At 41.0% G+C, this 21,160-nt stretch overlaps 1 protein-coding gene across 9 annotated transcripts in view; it reads right to left on the bottom strand.

The window, feature by feature from the left end:
- Positions 1–15,415: 15,415 nt before the first annotated feature.
- Positions 15,416–21,160, bottom strand: part of LOC134530180 (protein unc-13 homolog 4B) — a 150,972-nt gene continuing 145,227 nt past the window's right edge. For all 9 annotated transcript variants that reach the window (XM_063364820.1, XM_063364822.1, XM_063364825.1 and 6 more), the window contains 2 exons: positions 20,747–20,946; positions 15,416–15,713 (listed from right to left, as the gene is read on the bottom strand). In XM_063364820.1, the coding sequence (XP_063220890.1) occupies positions 15,598–15,713; positions 20,747–20,946 (316 nt within the window). In that variant the 3' untranslated portion in view covers positions 15,416–15,597. The remainder of the gene's footprint in view (positions 15,714–20,746; positions 20,947–21,160) is intronic.

Below are 21,160 nucleotides of genomic sequence, written 5' to 3'. Positions count from 1 at the left end.
CCATTCTATAGGTGCTTAATTAAAATTAAATTTCACATGCAATGAGGTACCTTTTATTGAAGTTAAAATAGGATGAGCGGTTTTACAAGCGGATTCTACGGGCCTTATGAGCAGCGAAGTCAGAAATAACTTTGTCAAAATCAATATTAGCAGCCAATTCTTGTTCAATAGACAATATAGCCAAGTTTGATAGTCTAGCGGAGCTCATAGTAGATCTGAGGTAATTTTTTATTAGCTTCAACTTTGAAAAACTTCTCTCACAACTTGCAACACTAATCGCCAAAGTCAAATATATACGAATCAAGATGACTATATTTGGAACCGAAATTCCGAGATTCAGTTTTTGAATGAACTGGAGGAGCTCCAGTGGTCCTTTACCACTTATATCTTCCTCTGATTGAGAACAGGCAACAACAACAAACTGCTGAAGACGCTTCCGCTCCATCTGAAACTCGTCCTTGTCGATGTCTTCTAATACATGGGAAAGATCACACTCGAACTTGCTGTCCAAAAGTTTCGCTGGCATCAAAAATCCGAACTTGTCCGATATTTCTTGAATTTGCAGAATCGAGTCGTCATTTCTTGAATGATCTTGTCGAATGATGCGATAATCTCTCGACGGATTTCCTGTTCGTGAGACAAAGCTGCATCTTCAGAAGATTCATCGCCATGCATGCGTTTTTTCCTGCGAATTATTCTCGTTTTGAGTTCGATTCCGAGTTTTTCGCAGAGAGTCTTAGCAAAGTCAATTGCTTCTTGCACGAAACGGTCTCTACTTTCCACTAAGAGGGTTTTCAAAGCGCAGAGGTTCTGAGCACACTTATCCACACTTAGTCCTCGTTGCTGCAGGTAAATCTGTGCGTCATCTACTTCAGGTAGCACTGCAGCCCAAAAGCCAAGAAAAGTTAGGAAGTTAAATGACTGCATGGCTGTCAGGAGAAGACTGGCTCCCGATCTTGTTTCGGAAGTTTGAGATGAATCTGTTAATTGTTCCAGTACCTCAAGAACTACCTCAAACTTATTTTTAAGCATCTTGACAGCTACATGTCTAGCGCTCCAGCACGTTTCAGTGACTCTTTTTACTGCTTGACCTGTGACGGCAACCAAAGCGTTCCATCGAACAGTTGATGCGGAAAAGAAGGCAAACAGCTTCTCCAGAGTTCCAAAAAACGTCACGGAATCCACTGATTCAGAAGCAGCGTGTACCCCAGCCAAGTTTAGTGAGTGATTTGTGCATGCAACGAATATAGCTTTCGGATTCAGTGCTTTAATCCAGGCTTGAACTCCATTGTGGATCCATGACATTGTGGCAGCATTGTCATAAGCCTGTCCTCTCAGATTCTGTATGTCCAGTCCGTCTGATGTTATCTTCGCGATTATATCGTTGCTGAGATCTTCTGCATTTTTTCCTTTTGGTTCGAAGAAGTCAATGAAAGATTTTACCACGGCGACTTTTTCTCCTTCGATATGTACGTATCGCAGAACTTGGCTCATTTGGTCATTGTGGGAGATGTCTGGTGTACTGTCGAAGATTACGCAATAATATGTAGCTTCTTGAATACGACGGATGATGGTGGATCGAACTTGCTGTCCCAGTAAGTTTATAAATTCATTCTGGGTTTCTGGAGATAGATACGAAACTGAGACTCTTGCTCCCAGCTTTATCTTTGTCAGGTGTTCCATTAGAAGAGGGTAGCTAGAAGGTGCACTAACTCCAGAAAGTTCCCGCGATGTCCTCTGAAGGCCAGATTCTTTTTGGCTAAGAACTGGATAATATTCAGAAACCTGTACAGTACATCCCTCCACTTCTCCTCACTTTCGAAAACTTCTTGTTGTTTCTGATCGATGGTTGCTTTACAGTTCAGGCGAACTTCCAACTCCTTCCATTTCAAGAAGCTCTGTTCATGGCCCAGGCTATTTTCATGGTCTCCTATTCTTGGATTTAGCTTCCACTATTTGTTGAATCCTTCTTCAGATGCGAAGTTAGAGCCGGAATTGCCAAACAGCTTGCAAGAAAAACAATACAAGGATTACTTCAAAGGCGAGTACACCATCCATGTTCGGAGAACCTTTTCGCCGTTAGATAATGGTTTGTAGAACCACTCTTTGGTTAGTTTTCGGGTACCGCCTTTCGTTGAAGTCCCTGAGCGAACAACATCGGAAAATTTGGAATCGATGAGCTGTACTGAGTCAGATCCGCGACGTACTAGAAGCGTTCTTACTACGTCGGTCATAGGAGAAGGCCAGCAAACTACATCGTCGAGATTCACATCTTTGATTTCGGCAGGAGCAGAAGGCACGATTTCAATTATGTCTTCTTTGGCAACATTCACTTTTTCTGCAGGCTTATGACTAGATGCTTGAGGTACTTTTGATGAGTCGACTTCGTCTTGACCCTGCTCTGTGGTGGGACCAGAACTACTTCCAACTGCGACGGCAGGTACATCTTCTTCTTGTACCTGTAAAATAAGTTATGTATTCCCACGAATATTGGCCGGAGGACACGTTCGAATTACAAATAAGTATTTTATCTATCACAAAACAAAAGTGGTTTTGGTGACGGCGCGGTTTGCCGGGCTTATAGGAAAATTTACAAACAAAATTGATTTTGTATGGCAGCTACCTTTTTTAGAGTTTCCCGGTAAAAACTGACTGAGTAAGCCATGTTATAGATGTTATTAAAAGATAAAATGACGAGAAATTTGAGAAAAATCGTTGGCGCCATTTTTGAGCTAAATGAAAAATTATGTTTTCTTTGTATGACAAGTACCATAAATAATCAAGTTATCCAAAAACAAAAAAAAAAATATATTCCTAGACTACTACTAGATTTACAAAACATCCCCTATTGAAGTTTTAAATTCAAGTAGCAGGACAAAATTCAGTCGTAAACTTAAAAATATGTACCTTAACTCAATGTAATTTATTTTAATATACTCCATACTTTTTAAACAATAATTAATGTTCAAACAGCTATTAGAGCAATTTTAAGTGTATTATAAAATAAGATTTAATGAACGAGTTTGACTCCGTACTCGTAGACAAACTTAGGTGAATAGGTTTTGCGAGACTAATGTAAGAAATATTGTAACTTTTGTAAACAATAAATAAATAAATAAATAAATAAATAAATAATAATAATAATAATAATAATAATAAATAACTGGAGTAATTCTAGGCCATGTATGATTCTAGATGGAGGAATCATATACCTACTTACACTGGAATCACTTCCGCTGCTGCAGGATGCCACCGAAGACGTTAACGTGGCTTTCGAACCAGAACTGGAACTAAAATATTTCAGTAATGCACCTTGAGACTTCTTCGCATCTGCTTCTTTCTTAGCCTTTGTTTTTGCGGAATTCCGCACCGCTTTCTTTGACTCTTTTCATTTTCAAAAACTAGTTCAAAGATTGGGTAAAGTTCTAAATGTTTAGTTTTAGAAGATTCAACAGTATTTAAAAGATCGAAACACAATCAAAATGACTTTCGTTCCGTATCCGAAACTCTCGCGAAACAAACATACGAGTAAAGCGTGATTGCGTAACGGTACTTCACGATGCACTAAAACAAACAAAGATCAGTACTGTAGCATGTGTTGACGCCGTCCCCGCTACCTCCGATTATATAGACGTGATTTTGTTAGGTTCGTGTTCTCAGGGAAGGTTCGGCCTTGTGGCTAGAGGTAGGGGTCAACGCAGTAGGGCCCCCCGAGCTGTTGAGGCCACTCGGGACGCCTGAATAATAACACAAAACCTCTTCAGATAGTTGGTGAATTTAATACAGCACAGCCCAATACATGGTGCTGCCCGTTCTGGCCGTAACGGTTTGCCCGACGCGACTAGTCACACGCGCAGCTCACTTCCTCAGTGGCGGCTCACGATTATTATGCGCGTGAGGGGCAGACTCGTATACGTGACGCGAAAGTTACAAAAGACACTGACATGGCACACGATATTTTGAAGCACAATACACTACACTAATACCTAGCTCTGGATAAACTGGGCTAGCAACACGTAGGCCCGTGTCTCCGGCGACTCTACGTGGTGACTAGGTGTGTCCCAGGGACTGAATCGTTATTAAGTTTGGTGGCGCACTGCCGTACGACGGTGATACATAAGCCCTGACATGACGAATTACACTTAGGCGAACAACTATTCCACTAACACATTACACTTGATAAACTGGGCTAGCAACACGTAGGCCCGTGTCTCCGGCGACTCTACGTGGTGACTAGGTGTGTCCCAGGGACTGAATCGTTATTAAGTTGGATGGCACGTGTTGCCTGCTGGCTGCCCCGTGCGGGCCAAAACTAAGTAGCCTGTAGGCTAGGTTGGGCGTGAAGCGCCGACGTACAAACACATACTCTCCCCACAGTACTTACGTATGACGTAAAACACTCATCTCGGAGCACTGATTGAATTAAGTCAAGTACCTCATGGTAAATTTAGGCCGACCGCGGAACTATACAAAAGGTTGAAAAGAAATTACACTATGGAAAACTACATGTCGGTGAATGCAAAGGTTGAAGGTTCCGCGTTGCGCGCAGGCTGCCGGCCTGGTTGAGCTCTCGAAGGCCACTAGCGGTGTCGCCGCGCGCGACCCCCCTCCCCCGGCAGCCCTCCCGCGGAAACGTGTGAATTTCGCGGGAAACTGAACCGGCCAGGTTCGGGACAAATCGCACATTGAAACATGATTTTGCAAAGACTTAATTATTAATTAATAAAAAATAATGTTTAATAAAATCCTGTGGAAAAACATAATTATAACAATTTGTTGTAGTGCGGCGGAAGGATATGCCACACCCGGCCGGATCCTTGCGCCGGTGTAGCACTCGTTGTATGGCGTTCGCCTCGTTGCACGAACTGCACTTTGCTGCGCGCACGGGCGCGTTCGGTGCACACGCTTTTGCGAGACGTTGATGAGGCATAGCGGTCTATGCGACAGAGGAGCATTGGCGGTCGGCGTCAGTGTGCTACCTACAGCTGCTACCTTTGATAATGTTTATGTTGGCAGAAATGGTTAACGTATTTTATTAATCTTTCGGATGCCCTGGTAATACGAAATTGGATTTAAGTTTGTTATATGTTGTTTTAAAAAAGAAATTTGTAATTCTTGTTTAGTCTTATTATTTTTAAGTTTAAGATTTTAAGTTATTAAATTGGTCTGGAAAGTTCGAGGACACTACCGAATATGTTGGTAATCGCTGCGCTTGACAGCGCGCGAGCAGAACAACTGATTGTGTGACGTCAGGTGAGATGGGCGAGCGGAGTCGCCTGGTAGGCCCAGGCGGGCGCGCACGTGAAGTAAAACGCGGGTTGGCCATGGTGATGGTTCCACATCGAAGTAACTGTATACGAGTGTTCCTTTTTTAATATGAACGGGGTTCATTTATATAATTTAGAACGCTTTGGTACGATGAACGCGAGTGGTTGGTGAGGCGTGTGTGAATATCGCTAGGATTTTCCAAGGATGAATTATGTGCACCGAAATGAACTCCAAGACGGTATGGCGAAGGATTCGTCATATCCGTACAATTACCTGCAGCTACGGTAACGTATAATGGCAAGGGTTTGCCATTAAAAACACTCGTGAGCAAACAAGTGTATTTGGTGACCAGACATCATGACCTCAAAAAGCAAGTAAGTGTCAGCCGTGCCACTGCCCCGTTGACCCCTTTGACCCCTGGTGTGAAACTATAATTTGTGGATTTTTGGGATTTAAATTAACGGACTAATAAAACTGAAACTGGAATTTTACGTTCAGCGTGTTTCACCCAATCCCTGCCAGACCTAGAAGAAAAAAGGCGTCGACCGTTAGAAAATGACTTAACTGAGAAGGGCTTGTAAACCCATAATTTGTAATTTGCTAAATTTTTGGTATATTTATTTGCATGTTAAGGTGTGTCAATTTTTTGCTAGATTTCGCCTATGTTAATTGGTATTTACAGCGGTGATACGCCCGGTGCGTATCTATATTTGTATTTGTATTAATACGTTCTTATATATTTTTAATGCCTTTTTGGTAATTATATTTAATTTTCGGAGCTCCGAAGTATATGATCAAATTATAATTTTTTGGGGGCATTGTTAAAGTATTTTTTTAGTATTATAACATAGCTATTTTTTATAAGTAGTAATAGGGTATTTATTTTATGATCGATGCGCCGATTTGTGATGAAACGATTTTATGATATATATATATATATATATATATATATATATATATATATATATATATATATATATTAAATGTTGTGATATAAATTTTGCGTCTTTTTAACTTGCTGCCTCCTCTCACTGTTCGCAACCTTATTAGTATTTTTTAAGCCTGCTATTAGTTTGGGTTTTAATATTTTTTTGGGTTTACCTGCACTCGCGGTACGGGGCAATATAGGAGTTTTACTGTGTCCCGGTTTGCGGAAGTTGTTTGGTTTGCCCTGGGTTAAGGTCAAACTTTACAGTACAATGCGTAGTACTAAATTCAATGAGTGCGAAAGAGTGGAATCGACACGGGTCGACGTGTGAAACAAAAGATTTTGTATGAGTAATTAACATAATAAGGAGTGCCGCTCAACTCGGCTTGCGCGCGCCGGGCGGCGCGGCGTGATGCGATGTTGCCGTTCGTATGTAAACAAACAAACGTTATAAAGAGCTCTGTCAGTGATTTCGCAGTTTTTCTTTTAAATAAATATTAAAAAATAGTTGGTGCGCAAAATTTTAGATAAAAATGGAACATTATAGTGTGTCTGACACATGTAATGAATGAATCATAGATCAGATCTCAACCCGCTTAACCGGTGACCCGCCCCTTCCGCCACACCCACGCTACGCCACTGGTTGAGTTGACAACAGCTGCGGAAACCACAGGCTGCAATGTCCATGATCTCCGAGCACAGCCGAGCTCAACTGCGAGGGCAGTGCTAAAGGTAGGGCGCATCATGTATGACAAAAAAGAGGTTAGGGACGACCAGAAGCAAAGCCCAGTTCAGGTGAACCAACAACCTGCAGCTGACAGGCGCGATTGCTGGAGGTGCAACGGGGACCACAGCCCAAACCACTGCCAACACACTTAGACAGTGTACAATTTTTTTGCTCGAACAGAGCACCTAGAACGAGCGTGTTTTACAAAGAAGAGGAAGGGGAATGCAGGAGTGAACACCGGAGCGCGAGACCGGAAGGAGATGGGCAAGTCTGGGAAGCATGCCGCGGACACGGCTGGGACCCAATTTGAAAAACCAACCCGACTCTGGAGAAGATGAATCAGCACTTTACAGTGTGTTTCAGACAACGGCTAGTAGGTGTACAAGTGAACCACCGACTATCCTAAATGTGTGGCTAGATGGTCAGAGACTTCCCTTAGAGATTGACACAGGAGTGAGTTTCTCAATCATCAGTTTCAAAACTTATAAGAGATTGTGGCTGGACCTACCAGCACTAGCAGATGCAAACTTAGTCCTGCATACTTGGTCACAGGAAAGATTGGGAATCGGGGGGACCCGAGAAGTATTGGTAAAGACAAAGGCTAGGAAATGTAGACTACCAGTTTTAGTGGCTGAAGGCAAGGGACCAAGTCTTGTGGGCAGGAATTGGTTAGAACCACTTGGAATCAAAGTGGAGGGCATTTTCCAACTAATACACATATAAATACCGCATGCAATGCAGCACCATCCACGGGTGTTCAACACTGTGGAGTTGGGAAAATACGTGGGGCCCCCAGTGACTATGGAGCTGGAACCTGGAGCCACGTCAATTTTTCCGGAAGATTCGGGGAGTACCAACCATTCGCATTGCGGGACTCAGTGAGTGCATAGATTGACAGACTGGTCGATCAAGGAGTCTATGAGTCAGTGGAATTCTCAATTTGGACGACACCTATTTTGCCCATTCGTAAGTTAAATGGAAATGTCAGGCTCTGTGGGGACTATAAAATTACAGTGAACAAAGTATGCAAAGCCAACATCTATCCATTACCTACAACTAATGAAGTTTTCGCTAGCTTAGCTGGAGGGGCAGTTTTTACGTAGCTGGATTTAGCAGATGCCTGCCTGCAGGTAGCGGTGGATCACACGACAGTAGCAATGTTAACTGTAAATACAATGAAAGGATTGTTTCAAGTCAGGCGCCTACCTTTCGGGGCAAGCGGGTGCCCGGCTATCTTTCAGCGGCTTATGGAAACCTTGCTAGCAAGTATTCCAGGTGTCCCGTTACGCTCATTGTATGCTTGCGCCACATCTATCTCTCTTCCACTCGATTGTAACAACCATCGATTTGACTTTTCCGAGGCACATTAAACTTGAAACATTCCCCATTCGTTTCCTACTTTTCCTATCATCGTCCTATCCTTAACAGAATAACACAGATTGGAAGAAGTTAAATAGCAAACATGTATAAAAGTTATAGTTAAAATAATCTCTCCGTTAAAGTAATAAACATATTTGAATTAATGAGTGCAAATAAAAGTAAATTTATCAATGAAATTGTAGATTTCATTTCACTCCTTCTTTGTATCCATACAAAATAGTGATAATTCAATAAAAATGATTCAATTGTATTAATAAAAGTATGCAGTCATTTCATCAATGTTTTGTTATGACGTTATCATGTTAAACTATCGTCCGTAAACCGACTTTACAGACAACCAGTTTTTTAAAATGTTTCCTGTTGCCACTGCAGGAAATAAAACATCGTAGTAATTAAAGTGAAGCATAATTTTTAATTGTCGTAAGCTTTGCGTGGAGAACTGCTACTTTGCAATACCTGCTCCTTCCAAGTTAAGGTTGAGTTTATCAGAACTCCCAGGTTTCTTACAACGTTTGAGAACTGAATATCAACATCTCCAAGCGATCAGTTATTACGTTTATAATAAATTGCTTAAGATATTATAAGAGCAGAACCAATTAGTATGCCCTGTTTTTTTATCAATATTCAACATGTCAAAATGGAAGCGAGATCATAATTAATATAATCAATTGGATGATTAATATCAGTTGCTTTGGTATGAAGGTATAGCTGTACATAGTTAGCATACATGTGATATTGGCTATTTTTAAGGCATTTAGTTAAGTCATTAATAAATATAGGAAATAAAAGTGGACCAAGTATCGAACCCTGAGGGACACCCGCTATTATTGGGAGATACGTTAACACTTTGTTATCAAGAACGACACGTTGATAACGACCGATCAGTTAGGAACACAAACACTATGAGGGAAGTTGTAGAGAATTGAAATTATTCTCAGTAAAAGGGCGTGGTCTACCGAATCAAAAGCTTTATTAAGGTCAAGCAGCGTTAAATGTTTTAGTTCCTGCCTATCTATAGCATGGCGGATGCTATCCATAATATTTATTAGGGCAGTAGTAGTACTGTGACCACACCTGAAGTCTGATTTGAAAGTATCTAAAAAATTTCCTTTCAATAGGCTTTGGAAACAGCAGGCAGGATGCTTATAGAGCGAAAATCTTTAGCTGACTCTGGAGATTTAATTTTTGAAATTGTTTTAATTTAAGAGTACTTTCTACCACCACTCAGTGCTCACTCATGAGCCAACTAAAGTTTAAATCACGCAAATCGGTCAATTACTTTTGCAGTTACAGCTCTCACTGACTTCCATTCAACACTACCCACCAACTCTTGTTACGTCATCACTGTCAATGTTAAAATTGTGAGTCATACGTAACGACCACGAGCAAAGTCTACTATTCTAAGATAGGTATATTTACTTCAACTCTGTAGCTTTCATAGTTTACGAGTGTTAAGCGGTGTCGAATCCTCAGCTGAAGTGACACCCAACCCGAGATTAAAGACATTCATATTCCTGTCGGAAATTCATGTCGTAACAGCTCCATCCTAAGTAATGCTCTGTGTTCGAAGTAATTATAATGTTAAGTGTAGAGAAATATTATGCTTGTTGATACGTAGATCCAGTTAACATTGAATCTGATCTGTTGACACCCTACACCAGTTGGTGAACATCACAAGTAGGTAGTTTAAATAATATATTTTGAGAATTATTTTTGTCTATAAAACAGTATGTATATTTCAAACTATATAAGTTTATGCTAAAATCTCCGTAGCAATTTACGCAGTGATAAATTGAAATTTCACACATTTATGTAGTAATCTTGCAAAAAAAAAATACCAACACTATATATAAAGATTATAACAAAAATATTAACTAAACATAATCAAAATGTATATGCGTATAGTTGTTTTTAGTTTAATTTTATTTCCAAGTTATGTAAAATTAAGATCAACTGATGATTAAATCAAAGACAAGATTTTAATTGCATATGTAGGCCTTCTTACAAAATAAAAAATAATATAACATTACCTCAAAAATTTTAGTTTTAATAACTCAGAGGTAATATAAATAACTTCATTTTAGTCCAATTTTTAATCATGCTAACAATGTATGGTATACACAACAGAGTTTGTTCATTCCATCACTACAATAATGCCACCAAACAGTTTTTGGATTCGTGCAAACGTTGCAAGCAACCTAGGCATTTCAGATCTCTGGAAATGTTGAGTTTTAATATTTATTTCGATGCAGTTTAAATATACAAAATAAATATGAAAATGGGCTAAGTAATAATCATATCAAATTCAAATAGGTATATGTATTGCTGGTATTTGGAAACATTATTGCAGTCAATTGAACTAAATGTAAGTTATATTGATTTTCTCATAACTTAAACTGGAAACGTAGATAAGATATTTATTTACTTTCACTCAAGAAGTTACTTCAGCTACGAAATGTGTTCAGCCACCTTAGTTTAATTTAAATACCTGGTGTTACCTTACCTGTAAAGAAACAAAGCAAAAACAATTATGTACTAATTGCTATCTTCCCTCCAAGCTTGAAGAATTTTCTTTGACACTCGCCTGATGTTAGGTTTCGGGCATAAAGCTGTAAAGACGTATCACCATCATATTCTTTGTGACATTGATTACTGTAAGGAAGAATACACTCCTTTCTTTCGATAAATAATCAAGCTTTTGTCAGTAGCCTGCTGAATAGTGAAACCAGACAACTATCAGCATTCAAATCATGAGGTCATGTGGCTTGATCTCTCCTTGGAAAATGTCTCTTAACGACCATTGAACAAAATAAGATACATAAGGTCAAGCTATTCCAATTCGAAAAGTTTCTCTGAAAATCCTATTGTTTCCTATTTTATACCTCTTTTCAGCTGAATGAAGTACGGAATAAAATACAAACCCAGCAGTTACAAACATAAAGAAATTTATTAATTAATAAATTGAGGGAGGAAGAGCAGTACGCCTCAGACTTCTCTGGATTGTCAGAATTTTAAATGGCACATTCATCTTGAAAGTGTACTTCTTTACTTAGACCTAGAGTGGCTCATGTTTTATCGTACATGCAGTTCAATGATAAGATGTCTTTGTATCCAAAAAATGCAGATTCAGCGAGGTCAAATTCATCATCATTTACCTGTATTACACAGAGCACAGACTTAGATTTAGATCATGTCCAGGAGTCATCGCAATCGGTTACTGTGCTTATACTTGACTAAACTGAGGAGTCAAAATAATCACAGGAAGTTCCACAGTAGGCAAACTAACTTTACCTTTACAGTTTTTCACGTGTCTTCTCAAACTGTCAATATGTGAAAACCACATATGGCACTTATAACAGCAAATCTTCATACAAGAATTCTTCACATGTTTATACTCTTCTTGCGTCTTTGTGCATCATGGGAAAATGTGAACGACATATCACAGTAGCTGCAAGGATGTCTATTTGAATAGATTTGAGGCCCTAGCCAGATACTGATGTTGCTTGATGCGTTTTTAATTTCATCGATACATCGCTGTTGAGGTGATATCTTTCCTTTCTGCCACCGAGCACGGCTCTTGCATATTTTCAAGTGTCTTTTCAATGTATAATTTATTGAAAACTGCTTGTGAAATTTCTCACAGCTTAATTTCTTGTAAGATGAATTCTTGTAAGACATTATCCCATCTCGTGTCAATGGGCATTACCATTGTTCAACAACTTCTTTCCACAGTGGTGATATCAATGCTCTGAAAACCTCATTAAGCCTACAGAGTTCTTCCCATGAAGATGTTACTTTCTTCGTTAGCTTGCAATTAAAAATCATTACCGAAATCTGGGAGTGTTAACATTTTCACATTCTTTATAATTATAGTCATGTAATATATTGTATTCTACTTCCTTGGTGTTTCTTGTTATCAGCAGCTTTGTTGTACAGATCTTGCGATATTTATTCAAGATATCTCAACTAAATTATGTCTGGCACTGGCTTCAACTAAAAGGTTTTTGGTAAGGACCCGAAAAAAAAACAGTGACTTATCTCCTAGTGCTTCGTATTTTTTCTCAAGGTTAACTCATTGCTGCAGTAACTACATCAGTGACCTTTCTTTAAAGCTGCAGGCAAACATCTGGAATCCATATCAGCTTCCGAGACTAATACCGGATGCATGCCGAGAGTTTTAAATTGAAACAAATATTCAGATAGGATTTTAAATAATCCATGATCGAGAGTTAATTTTCCATTAATAATATTAATAATACTGTTCTAAATTAGTTTTATTTTTTATGTTAGATGCCACGATGCACTCTCTCCCTGATGAATGAGAAGGAAGAGGCTTCGCTAGGTCTCAATGATTTACTTGACTTTTTGTTTGCATCCTTTATGTCACTGTATTTCTCAGATTTCCTGAGACATAATAAAATATAACCTTGTTGCTTGGCTAAAAATTTAGCCTTTTAGTCTGGCTACAAATGTAGGTACTACCGTAATACCAAAACAACTGCCACATCGGAAGCCTCAGTCCGATCCCTATTCCTTTTGTGCTCCACCGTGAGCTGATGCACAGTCTCAGTTTCTCTCTCGCATCAGCTGCCACTCAACACCTACCACACACTTTCCCCACCCACCTTTCACCTCTCCAAGGTCACGGTAGTTGATATGACCAGATTCAAATGGAAATTGTCTTCTTATAACGCTCAGTATTTTTAGAGATGAAGTTTCAGATTACTGTTAAGTACACTTTTTTTTCATTAGACTGTTTTTGAGCCAATTTATGAATATTAGGACAATGTTTATTTTTTGTGCATTATGTTGTTCACATCATTATTATTGTTTGCCCTAATTAATTTTCTAGATATTAGGAGAAATCCTTAGGAATTTTAAAATTTATACTCAGTTCCTGAAGGAAAAACCTTAAAAATTGTAATTATTTCAAAGTTTCTCCTGCTCTACAAAAACTAAAAAAATTAAAATTTAAATAAAATGACACAATGTATTAAAAAATATAAGTTTACTGCAGTACACATATTGACATCTGTTTCCAGTATAAATTTTATTACAACTGTAATTTCAAGTTTATATAAAGATATATGTACATACTTACAAAGGCACACTGCTGTAATTTGTATTTGAACACATTACATAAATTATAATATACACCATAATATTAACATAAAATTTCTTCTTAAAGGTCAAATTCATAGGTCAGAAGCAAAAGAATATAGTTTTATTTGTAAGGTCGGAATTACAATTACACGTCATGTCCATCCATCACCATCTGTCAGTCATCCGTTTGCCTGTCAGCTGCAGAGTGATTTACACTCTGTGCCTCGTTTGGCATATTTTTTTCCCCCATTTCAATGCTACCACCTCTTGAGAACACTAATTTTGGAGGAAGTTTATGTTGTACAGTATCTTCATAAAAGAATGTCCCATTTATAAAATTTAATACATACTATCAACTATAAGTGTTGTAGTGTGATGGTTTAAGGTCACAAAAAGTAACTGAAAACAGTTTTAGATAAGCACATAAACGAATACTGCTTTGTTTTCTCTTGCAGCACGAAAGAATGGCTCCTTCCCCAATTAGTGGACGGTGAACCTAAAAATTTTATTTGGAATCAGGATGGATTGGCTGCAGGTCACATGATGGACGGATGGATGAGGCGGATCTTTGTAAACCCAGCTTTCATGGCGTTTTAACCCCATCAAATTATACTGACTATGAACCATCAGAGGCACTTGTTATAAACTTTCCTTGAAAAATATAAACATCTAAGAAAATAGTTTCTATATTTTTTCTAATTGAAATTTTCTGAATATAATTATTCTTTTGGAATTAAAACACAAAAAAATTGCTTGTGTAGTTAATAACCATTTTTTTTATTATTATACTTTATAATTATCTGGAAAACGAGCAAACAAAAACAGCAGGAAATCAGTTCAAAATTATTTGTAAGATGTCCATTATTTTCATACTACCTACAAACTACAAACTTCAGTAACTAAGATAAAGAGAGAGATTTTCATCAAGCTGCCTAAAATTTACGATAAAGATTTAACTACTGCAGACATATATATATATTATACATCACATGTAATAAATATTTCAACCGTAGATCACAAAAAGGTCCAATGAGGTAATAACTTTAATACTCTAAAAATATTACTTTTATAAGGCTAAAAAATGTCTACGTACCTCAGTTACTTGCCCCTAGAAAATTCAAATACTACATTAGAAAATATCAAGGATAATTATTTTCTTGCACCAAAAATTAAAATAAATTTTATGGGGAAAAAAAAAAAAAAAAACAATTTTGGCACCTCCAAATACTTTATCTGTTTATCTATAAAATATACGTTGGAGAATTTTTTTTCCCTAGGTATTTTCCAATCAAGGGCACAATATTAAAATTTATATCACTGTGTAGAATTACTAAATAAGTTCTTTGCCATTTCAATGCAATGCCAGTTTTCTATAAAGAGTTGACAACTTGAAACAAAAAAACACAAATTGAAAAATATTTTTATATATTTGGCTCTCACAACAGTTTCAGAGTTGAATCTTTAAAGTTTCTGCCTAAATTTATTAGTTTGAAAACTGGCTTTACAAAACATTACCATTAGGTATATTTTTTCTTCTTTTCAGAATAAAAAATCAAGGAAACCAGGCAAAGGGTCATCATATACCTAGTGCAAAAGGCTAGAGAAATTTGACCTTTAAACAAAATGTCTGCAAAATTACAAATTAACATTCACAATTTATATCTGCCATCTAAATTTACATCTCTACATTTAACATTTATATACCTAGCATAATGGTTAAAATCATTAAACATACATAGTTCATTGTAGTTTTCTTGTCCTTAAGTATTTTAAGGGTTACTCCAACAAGTATATTAGAATAAATTTTTGCTCAGTCTCAATGACTTGTGAAATTTATGCCCACGTATATTTTCATTCATAAGCAATTTTTTCTACTCGTTCATTTAAATCTATACTACAAATCAGTAATGTCTGCTACTGAACCTACCTTAAACAATATGAAAACTCTCTTGACAACAGTAATAGGAACAAACTTTTTCAGTATGTTAATAATTTATAGCGTCTGTGTCTTTTGTTCGAAAGGTCACACATGTATTTCCCTCAACAAAAAACAGTTTATAAAAAATATCAAAATATTTTTTACATCTCTAACAAGCATAAATTATTACAAAATAATCAGCCATTCTTTATGGAGAAACACATCCACCTGATCATCCATTAGCAAAAGTATATATACACACACACAAAATTTTCACTTTGCTGGCACTATTGGGTCCTTGTAAATCATTTTAGATTTTTCTTTCTTGACAAAATCTCTAGCCAGCTTGTCACCTTGTCTGTGATCCAACGCCCTGTAGGTTTCAGATCCTGCAATCAGAACGATGTGGCAAATCATTAACACAGTTACTGACAAAAAGTGGAATCAAATGACCCTTCAATTCCTCTAACTGAATTATGGAACTAAGAAAATTACTTCGACAACCTGGGGTAGGAAGGGGGAGGGGGGGGGGGAGGGGTGAAGTAAGATGAACCGAATAAATTATTCAAAAAGTTTTAAACAGTGGTAGACCAGAAATCCGTAAATTTAGTTATTTTTATTAATTTTTAAATCTTGAGAATCCATGCTAAGGATGTGTTTGAAACAGGAATGCTAATTACAAAAGATGTCAACATAAGCAAGTCAAATAATAACCAGCCATCTCATTTAAAAAAAATAAAATAAAAAAATTACTCGCCTTTTACAAAATTTTTTAAAATCAATAAGCACTAACTTGCCAAAACATTTGTTTCGAGAGTGGTTTAGCTCTCAAAGCTGAGCCAAGCGTAGCTGTGTGCAATTTTTCCAAAAAATAAAATGTTATGTCGTGTGAAAGTAACATCCGTGCCAAACGGTTTGACGTTAATGATATGGCGCAAGATTTGCATCACTATGGGAAAACTTTAGGACGACCTTTATTTCCAATATTCTGCATGACAAGTGTGCGTGTGTGCAACCAGGCAGCCATGACTGTAGGTTACAATTAGACGTGCTGTTCCTAGCAGCAGCTAGTGGGCGAATGGCAACGGGGGTTACCTGTAAATACGTGAGGCATGCACCAAGCATGGCTCCAAGTGAGGAGATATCTCCCCCCCCCCCCCTTATCAGAATTTAATTAAATTTTTGACGTGATAACATCTTATAATATATAATTTTATATTGTAATTATTTTATTTGAGTTTTGATTTTTTATCAGGATAATGTAAGGCTTTTAATAAAAGAACCAAAGGGAAGAGAAGTCAGATTCTAACCATGCATGTATACAACCTTACTTTGTACCAAGATAAAGTTTCATTGTCACAAGTGCAATAATTACAACATCTTATAAATCGATGAACGCCGGCTGCACACACGAAAAAGCATGACTCATTGTCACGTTCCGCCTGAGCTGAGTGTGCAAGAACCGGCCAACCACCGTGCGAGAAAATCTTCTATAATATCATACAGGTTAAGGCGGGCTCTTTAAAAGCAGCAATTTAAAAAATTTGAGTTATTTGTCCAATTTTGTCATTTAAAATTAACAATTTATTGACATTGATTAATTTCTATAACTAACTTTTCGTGATTATATTTAAACAAATTATTTAAATTAATTTTGCAAAAACTGTAAATAATATTTGAGACTTAAAAAGTATGCAATTTTTCATCAATGTTTTCTTATGACGTTATCACGTAAAATTATCATCCGTAATCCGACTTTACAGACAACCCCTTTTTTTTTATATTATAGTATATACTTACGTTTCCTTACACACTAACTCAATTAAAACAAACCAAACTATGAGCAGTTCATTAAAATGCCCAGCACCTGCTAGGAGTAGAGACTACCGGACAAGACTGAAAACCTAAAATTAAAAATAAAATGTTTGCGTGGAGTCCACACGTAACAGAAGTAAAACTTCTTGCTTATTAGGTACAGATAGAGATAGATGATTAGTATTTTTTTTTTTATTTAACAAGAGATAATAATTGAGAATAGTAAAGATGCGGGTATGATCTCAAATGAAAAAAATTCCTTTTTCTGTGCCCTGTACTCTCGCATCCCTTCACTGACTTTTTTGCACCTCTTTTGCCAGTTTATTTACACTTTGATGATTCCTCTTGTCTGCTTCTGCCTTTTTGTTATTTTTACGCATGTTGTTAAATAATAATCTCCATCTTAATAAAATGAAACAAAATTAAACATAAATTACACTTATATCGTCTATCTCACAAGTTAACAGTCCTTTCGACATTTAAAATCAGTGTTCACATGCCAAAATTAAATGACACTTATAAATCTATATTATGTCTGTACTACTTTTTTTTTAATTTTCAATCACCCTATTCACATAAAAATTAATGATACTTATAAAGTTAATTGCATAAATCAATAACTCTTTTCCTTACAAATAAATAAATAGCAGATACTTTAAATAAAATAACAGAAATGTGGTAGCGCCGATACGAGAATTCCGTAGCGTCATTGCCGAGTCATTTCTACATCTCCCCTGCCGTCTCACTTTCCAGCCGTTACAACTAGCATACAGCATGACACGTTCGTACCTTCCTTTCCCCCTTTTACCATCTACCCATTTGACCGCTAGTGCATGTGTTGGGAATGATGTCGCTGATACACTTTCCTCCTCTACCGGTTCCCCCACCATGTACCTAGAACCTAACTATTCCCCTCATGTGATCGGAATTTTACTGATTCTCAAAAATTGTAGCCCCCCTCAGCAAAGAAGTTTCACTTGAAAATATTTGTAGCTCCATCTGTCTCTGTACTACAGCTCTTTGCTCTCTCTAAGGAACTTCCTGGAGGCAGCCTAAAGCGCACTGTCTCACCTAGACAGAGGGGCCTAAAGCGTGCTGTCCCACCTAGACAGGGGGGCCTGAAGCGCGCTGTCCCACCTAGACAGGGGGGCCTGAAGCGCGCTGTCCCACCTAGAGAGGCGGGCCTGAAGCGCGCTGTCCCACCTAGACAGGGGGGCCTGAAGCGCGCTGTCCCACCTAGAGAGGGGGGCCTGAAGCGCGCTGTCCCACCTAGACAGGGGGGCCTGAAGCACGCTGTCCCACCTAGACAGGGGGGCCTGAAGCGCGCTGTCCCACCTAGACAGGGGGGCCTGAAGCGCGCTGTCCCACCTAGAGAGGGGGGCCTGAAGCGCGCTGTCCCACCTAGACAGGGGGGCCTGAAGCACGCTGTCCCACCTAGACAGGGGGGCCTGTAGCGCGCTGTCCCACCTAGACAGGGGGGCCTGAAGCGCGCTGTCCCACCTAGAGAGGGGGGCCTGAAGCGCGCTGTCCCACCTAGACAGGGGGGCCTAAAGCGTGCTGTCCCACCTAGACAGGCGGGCCTGAAGCGCGCTGTCCCACCTAGACAGGGGGGCCTGAAGCGCGCTGTCCCACCTAGAGAGGCGGGCCTGAAGCGCGCTGTCCCACCTAGAGAGGCGGGCCTGAAGCGCGCTGTCCCACCTAGACAGGGGGGCCTGAAGCGCGCTGTCCCACCTAGAGAGGCGGGCCTGAAGCGCTGTCCCACCTAGAGAGGCGGGCCTGAAGCGCGCTGTCCCACCTAGACAGGGGGGCCTGAAGCACGCTGTCCCACCTAGACATGGGGGGCCTGAAGCGCGCTGTCCCACCTAGAGAGGCGGGCCTGAAGCGCTGTCCCACCTAGAGAGGCGGGCCTGAAGCGCTGTCCCACCTAGAGAGGCGGGCCTGAAGCGCGCTGTCCCACCTAGACAGGGGGGCCTGAAGCGCGCTGTCCCACCTAGACAGGGGGGCCTGAAGCGCGCTGTCCCACCTAGACAGGCGGGCCTGAAGCGTGCTGTCCCACCTAGACATGGGGGCCTGAAGCGCGCTGTCCCACCTAGAGAGGCGGACCTGAACCGCGCTGTCCCACCTAGACAGGGGGGCCTGAAGCGCGCTGTCCCACCTAGACAGGCGGGCCTGAAGAGTGCTGTCCCACCTAGACAGGCGGGCCTGAAGAGTGCTGTCCCACCTAGACAGGGGGGCCTGAAGTGCGCTGTCCCACCTAGACAGGGGGGCCTGAAGCGCGCTGTCCCACCTAGACAGGCGGGCCTGAAGAGTGCTGTCCCACCTAGACAGGGGGGCCTGAAGCGCACTGTCCCACCTAGAGAGGCGGGCCTGAAGCACGCTGTCCCACCTAGACAGGGGGGCCTGAAGCACGCTGTCCCACCTAGACAGGGGGGCCTGAAGCGCGCTGTCCCACCTAGACAGGCGGGCCTGAAGCGCGCTGTCCCACCTAGACAGGGGGGCCTGAAGCGCGCTGTCCCACCTAGAGAGGCGGGCTTGAAGCGTGCTGTCTCACCTAGACAGGCGGGCCTGAAGCGTGCTGTCTGACCTAGACAGGGGGGCCTGAAGCACGCTGTCCCACCTAGAGAGGCGGGCCTGAAGCGTGCTGTCTCACCTAGACAGAGGGGCCTGAAGATTGCTGTCTCACCTAGACAGGCGGGCCTGTAGCGCGCTGTCCCACCTAGACAGGGGGGCCTGAAGCACGCTGTCCCACCTAGACAGGCGGGCCTCTAGCGTGCTGTCCCACCTAGACAGGGGGGCCTGAAGCACGCTGTCCCACCTAGACAAGCGGGCCTCTAGCGCGCTGTCCCACCTAGACAGGCGGGCCTGAAGCATGCTGTCTCACCTAGACAGAGGGGTCTGAAGCATGCTGTTTCACCTAGACTGGGGGGCCTGAAGCGCGCTGTCTCACCTAGACAGGGGGGCCTGAAGCACGCTGTCTCACCTAAACAGGGGGGCCTGAAGCCTGTTGTCCCACCTAGACAGGCGGGCTTGAAGCGCGCTGACCCACCGAGACAGGTGGGCCTGAAGCGCGCTGTCCCACCTAGACAGGCGGGCCTGAAGCATGCTGTCCCACCTAGACAGGCGGGCCTGAAGCGTGCTGTCTCACCTAGACAGGGGGGCCTGAAGCGTGCTGTCCCACCTAGACAGGCAGGCCTGAAGCATGTTGTCCCACCTAGACAGGCGGGCCTGAAGCGTGCTGTCTCACCTAGACAGGGGGGCTTGAAGCGCGCTGTCACACCTAGACAGGGGAGCCTGAAGCGCGCTGTCTCACCTAGACAGGGGGGCCTGAAGCGCGATGTCTCACCTAGACAGGGGGGCCTGAAGCCTGTTGTCCCACCTAGACAGGCGGGCCTGATGCGCGCTGTCCCACCTAGACAGGGGGGCCTGAAGCACGCTGTCCCACCTAGACAGACGGGCCTCTAGCGCACTGTCCCACCTAGACAGGCGGGCTTGAAGCGCGCTGTCCCACCTAGACAGGTGGGCCTGAAGCGCGCTGTCCCACCTAGACAGGCGGGCCTGAAGCATGTTGTCCCACCTAGACAGGGGGGCCTGAAGCACGCTGTCTCACCTAGACAGGCGGGCCTGTGCAGCTTGAGGTGCACCTGCTCCAGCTCCTCCAGCCCTGTCGTCGCGTCCGTGTGGGGAATGCTTCTGAGCGGAACAAACGCCTCGCCGATGAACTCGTTGCTCATGCCCAAGAAGTCCTGGTCCTTCACTATGAACTGCACGAGCCCGTTCTCCAGGTTTCGCTGCTCCTCTGACAGGCGTCTGCAACAGTCCACCGTTAGATTACTTAAGAAGCTCCAAGAGGTATCCTAACCTAAACATTGAAGAAACACTAGTCTAAAAATATTTAAAAAAACTACGAACTACAAGTACCTAATATATTTTTAATTATAAGGAAACAAGTCAACACAAATCAAGCCTATGGCAAGAAACCATTCCAACATTAGGCATCAAAGAAGTTGAGTCCCAATTATCT

This window comes from Bacillus rossius, chromosome 3 (genome assembly GCF_032445375.1).
Source record: "Bacillus rossius redtenbacheri isolate Brsri chromosome 3, Brsri_v3, whole genome shotgun sequence".
NCBI classification, from domain to species: Eukaryota; Metazoa; Arthropoda; class Insecta; order Phasmatodea; family Bacillidae; genus Bacillus; species Bacillus rossius.
The sequence above is the reverse complement of the archived record's forward strand: the minus strand, read 5'-3'. Positions and strand labels throughout refer to the sequence as shown.